Raw genomic sequence first — 6,891 nt, 5'->3', positions numbered from 1 at the left:
AGTCTAGAGGAGACAGAGTTTCTGTAAGGGAAACTGGAGTCTAGAGGAGACAGAGTTTCTGTAAGGGAAACTGGAGTCTAGAGGAGACAGAGTTTCTGTAAGGGAAACTGGAGTCTAGAGGAGACAGAGTTTCTGTAAGGGAAACTGGAGTCTAGAGGAGACAGAGTTTCTGTAAGGGAAACTGGAGTCTAGAGGAGACAGAGTTTCAGTAAGGGAAACTGGAGTCTAGAGGAGGCAGAGTTTCTGTAAGGGAAACTGGAGTCTAGAGGAGACAGAGTTTCTGTAAGGGAAACTGGAGTCTAGAGGAGACAGAGTTTCTGTAAGGGAAACTGGAGTCTAGAGGAGGCAGAGTTTCTGTAAGGGAAACTGGGGGATGTAGAGGCCTGTTTTACAAAGCGCTGAGGTCAAAACAGAGCTCAGAGGGCAGTTCTACTGCTGCATATAACAGCCTTTTTAAAACATGCATTTTTACGTCATATACGCAAGCATTTCAACTAAAAGTCATTTTTCAGTGTATAGATGCATACATGCCACATCCACTAAACTTCCTACATTTCTGTAGATTTCTGCATAAGAGAGTCAGAAAAGTGTGTGTGTGTGTGTGCATGCATGCGTGTGTGCATTGCGTGTAGAGTGTGTGTGTGTGTGTGTGTGTGTGTATTACGTTTAGTTAGTGTGTGTGTATGTGTATTGCATGTAGTGTAGTGTTGTGTGTGTGTGTGTTTGTGTGTGTGTGCGCGCGTGTGTGTGTGTGTGTGTGTGTGTGTGTACTGATATGTCTCCTGTATGAATAATTGCATCAGAGGTGTGTCTGTGTGAGTCAGGGTGAGTCAGATGTTTGCATTAATAAATAATCATTAATAAAATGATCATATGCTGATAGACATGCATGACATTATTCTTTACACTCCTCTCAGTGTTACACCTCAAACTTTATGCATATTTCAGATTTTGCATATATGGGGGTGGGGTGGCCAAAACCTCTCTCTCATTTGACCTTTCACCTTTTCTACAAAACCCCGAACTCCACTTTCAAAAAACCCCAAATAAGAAAAATATGTTTGAATGGAAAACACACACAGCTGTGTGTAGTTATTTAAAATTTGTTTTAAAAAAAATCAAAAGGTTGTTGTTATATCTCACATCAGCTGCTACTGTGAAACTCTGTCCAGCAACTTTTACCTGACATTTTCATCAAAAGGCAAAAAATCAAGAAAATTATATTTTAAATATAAATATAATTATATTTTAAATATAAATATAAATATATTTTAAATTATATTTGAAAGAAAAACATCATAGTACGTATTTCCATCTGAAATGTTTAAACTCAGCTACTGTGGCACATGTCTGCCCATAACCCTGAAAAACCTGACTGAAAAAAATCTCTCTCTCTCTCTCTCTCACACACACACACACAGAGAGAGAGAGAGAGAGAGAGAGAGAGAGAGGAGCGGGAATGAACTGACAGTGGAATTTGGGGTAAGAGAAGATTAGGGAACATAAGCCCAGAGAGAGAGAGAGAGAGAGAGAGAGAGAGCATTTTCAGTAAATTTCCCTCTTCAGTATCACATCGAGACATTTCTCTCTCTCTCTCTCTCTCTCTCTCTCTCTCTCTCTCTCTCTCTCCCTCTCTCCCTCAGACGGTGACCTCCGTCTTGCTGTTGGTGGGGAGGCTCCTGTGTTTGGGGAGGAGGTGCGGTGACTGTCCGTAAGCCAGCGGCTGAGAGAACAGTTCCGGTAGCGTTTCAATGCTAAACTGCCTCTTATTGGAGTAGGCCTGACGTCTGCTGTTTGACAGGGGCTGCTGCTGCTGCTGCTGCCCCACGTGAGGTAAACTATGCTGGCCATGACTCTTACTGGGGTCCCAGGCTTTGAAGGCGGAGCTGGAGGTTAGGGGGTGGGTGTTGGTTTTGGAGATCTTGGGTTTGGGTATCTGTGCGGGGTTAATGGTGATAGCCAGAGGAGCTTGGATGTCTGGCGGCGGGAGAAAGGGCTTGTCTTTCGGATGGAATGCGATTGGCTGGAAGGATGGAGGAGAAGATTGCCGGTGGGTGTAGTCAACCATGGGGTAACTCTTGTAATACTCTCTGCCTGATGTATCTGGAGAGAGAGAGAGAGAGAGAAGCGGGGGGGACAAGGGATCGGTAAATAGAAAGACAGTGTAATAAGGCAACACAGTCCAAACACTCAGAATGAAACACTCAATGTCCAAACACTCAAAACAAAAAAGCATTAAAAACTTCAAATCCTATGACCCTGCTGTTACTCAAATGTGATTATTGTTTTAAAAATGTGATTAGGGGTTGAGTTCATCACACAACCCACATTACACCACCCACATTACACCACCACATTACACCACCCACATTACACCACCACATTACACCACCCACATTACACCACCTACATTACACAACCCACATTACACCACCTACATTACACAACCTACATTACACCACCCACATTACACCACCCACATTACACCACCTACATTACACCACCACATTACACCACCACATTACACCACCCACATGACACCACCACATTACACCACCCACATTACACCACCACATTACACCACCCACATTACACCACCTACATTACACAACCCACATTACACCACCTACATTACACAACCTACATTACACCACCCACATTACACCACCTACATTACACAACCCACATTACACCACCCACATTACACAACCCACATTACACCACCTACATTACACAACCTACATTACACCACCCACATTACACCACCTACATTACACAACCCACATTACACCACCCACATTACACAACCCACATTACACCACCTACATCACACAACCCACATTACACCACCCACATTACACCACCACATTACACCACCTACATTACACCACCCACATTACACCACCTACATTACACCACCACATTACACCACCCACATGACACCACCACATTACACCACCACATTACACAACCCACATTACACCACCCACATTACACAACCTACATTACACCACCACATTACACCACCTACATTACACCACCACATTACACCACCCACATTACACAACCTACATTACACCACCCACATTACACCACCACATTACACCACCTACATTACACCACCCACATTACACAACCCACATTACACCACCACATTACACCACCCACATTACACAACCCACATTACACCACCCACATTACACCACCACATTACACCACCACATTACACAACCCACATTACACCACCACATTACACCACCCACATTACACAACCCACATTACACCACCTACATTACACCACCCACATTACACCACCACATTACACCACCCACATTACACCACCACATTACACCACCTACATTACACCACCCACATTACACCACCACATTACACCACCTACATTACACCACCACATTACACCACCCACATTACACCCCTACATTACACCACCTACATTACACAACCCACATTACACCACCTACATTACACCACCACATTACACAACCCACATTACACCCCTACATTACACCACCCACATTACACCACCTACATTACACCACCACATTACACCACCTACATTACACCACCACATTACACCACCCACATGACACCACCACATTACACCACCACATTACACCACCTACATTACACAACCTACATTACACAACCCACATTACACAACCTACATTACACCACCTACATTACACCACCACATTACACCACCTACATTACACCACCTACATTACACCACCACATTACACCACCTACATTACACCACCACATTACACCACCCACATGACACCACCACATTACACCACCACATTACACCACCTACATTACACAACCTACATTACACAACCCACATTACACAACCCACATTACACCACCTACATTACACCACCTACATTACACAACCTACATTACACAACCCACATTACACCACCCACATTACACAACCTACATTACACCACCCACATTACACAACCTACATTACACAACCCACATTACACCACCCACATTACACAACCCACATTACACCACCTACATTACACAACCTACATTACACCACCTACATCACACAACCCACATTACACCACCCACATTACACAACCTACATTACACCACCACATTACACCACCCACATTACACCACCACATTACACCACCACATTACACCACCCACATTACACAACCCACATTACACCACCACATTACACCACCTACATTACACCACCCACATTACACCACCACATTACACCACCTACATTACACCACCACATTACACCACCTACATTACACCACCACATTACACCACCCACATTACACCACCACATTACACCACCTACATTACACCACCACATTACACCACCACATTACACCACCTACATTACACCACCACATTACACCACCTACATTACACAACCCACATTACACAACCCACATTACACCACCCACATTACACCACCACATTTCACAACCCACATTACACCACCTACATTACACCACCCACATTACACCACCACATTACACAACCCACATTACACCACCACATTACACCACCTAAATTACACAACCTACATTACACCACCACATTACACCACCTACATTACACCACCACATTACACCACCCACATTACACCACCTACATTACACCACCACATTACACAACCCACATTACACCACCTACATTACACAACCTACATTACACCACCACATTACACAACCTACATTACACAACCCACATTACACCACCCACATTACACAACCCACATTACACCACCTACATTACACAACCTACATTACACAACCCACATTACACCACCTACATTACACCACCACATTACACAACCCACATTACACCACCTACATTACACCACCCACATTACACAACCTACATTACACCACCACATTACACAACCCACATTACACCACCTACATTACACCACCACATTACACCACCCACATTACACCACCACATTACACCACCTACATTACACCACCTACATTACACCACCACATTACACCACCTACATTACACCACCACATTACACCACCCACATTACACAACCTACATTACACCACCCACATTACACAACCTACATTACACAACCCACATTACACAACCTACATTACACAACCCACATTACACAACCTACATTACACAACCCATATTACACCACCTACATTACACAACCCACATTACACCACCTACATTACACCACCACATTACACAACCCACATTACACCACCTACATTACACCACCTACATTACACCACCACATTACACAACCCATATTACACCACCTACATTACACAACCCACATTACACCACCTACATTACACCACCACATTACACAACCCACATTACACCACCTACATTACACAACCTACATTACACAACCCACATTACACCACCCACATTACACAACCCACATTACACCACCTACATTACACAACCCACATTACACCACCTACATCACACAACCCACATTACACCACCCACATTACACAACCTACATTACACCACCACATTACACCACCCACATTACACCACCACATTACACCACCTAAATTACACAACCCACATTACACCACCTACATTACACAACCTACATTACACAACCCACATTACACCACCCACATTACACAACCCACATTACACCACCTACATTACACAACCCACATTACACAACCTACATTACACAACCTACATTACACCACCACATTACACAACCCACATTACACCACCTACATTACACCACCACATTACACAACCCACATTACACCACCTACATTACACCACCTACATTACACAACCCACATTACACCACCTACATTACACAACCTACATTACACCACCCACATTACACAACCCACATTACACCACCTACATTACACAACCCACATTACACCACCTACATTACACAACCTACATTACACCACCCACATTACACAACCCACATTACACCACCTACATTACACAACCCACATTACACCACCTACATTACACCACCACATTACACAACCCACATTACACCACCTACATTACACAACCCACATTACACCACCTACATTACACCACCTACATTACACAACCCACATTACACCACCTACATTACACAACCTACATTACACCACCACATTACACAACCCATATTACACCACCTACATTACACAACCCACATTACACCACCTACATTACACCACCACATTACACAACCCACATTACACCACCTACATTACACAACCTACATTACACAACCTACATTACACCACCACATTACACAACCCACATTACACCACCTACATTACACCACCACATTACACCACCACATTACACCACCCACATTACACCACCCACATTACACAACCTACATTACACCACCCACATTACACAACCTACATTACACAACCCACATTACACAACCTACATTACACCACCTACATGACACCACCACATTACACCACCACCTACATGACACCACCTACATTACACCACCCACATTACACCACCCACATTACACCACCTACATTACACAACCTACATTACACAACCCACATTACACCACCTACATTACACCACCACATTACACCACCACATCACACCACCACATTACACCACCCACATTACACAACCTACATTACACCACCCACATTACACCACCTACATTACACAACCCACATTACACCACCTACATTACACCACCACATTACGCAACCTACATTACACCACCTACATGACACCACCACATTACACCACCACCTACATGACACCACCTACATTACACCACCCACATTACACCACCCACATTAAACCACCACATTACACCACCCACATTACACAACCCACATTACACCACCTACATTACACAACCCACATTACACCACCTAC

At 43.9% G+C, this 6,891-nt stretch overlaps 1 protein-coding gene across 1 annotated transcript in view; it reads right to left on the bottom strand.

Annotated features, from left to right (window-relative positions):
- Nucleotides 1–1,639: 1,639 nt before the first annotated feature.
- The window catches only part of LOC115829287 (protein shisa-8), a 58,241-nt gene continuing 52,989 nt past the window's right edge, over nucleotides 1,640–6,891 (bottom strand). The window contains exon 4 of the mRNA XM_030793341.1: nucleotides 1,640–2,103. Within this exon, the coding sequence (XP_030649201.1) occupies nucleotides 1,640–2,103 (464 nt within the window). The remainder of the gene's footprint in view (nucleotides 2,104–6,891) is intronic.

The sequence above is a fragment of the Chanos chanos genome, chromosome 16 (assembly GCF_902362185.1).
Source record: "Chanos chanos chromosome 16, fChaCha1.1, whole genome shotgun sequence".
In the NCBI taxonomy this organism is placed as follows: domain Eukaryota; kingdom Metazoa; phylum Chordata; class Actinopteri; order Gonorynchiformes; family Chanidae; genus Chanos; species Chanos chanos.
The sequence above is the reverse complement of the archived record's forward strand: the minus strand, read 5'-3'. Positions and strand labels throughout refer to the sequence as shown.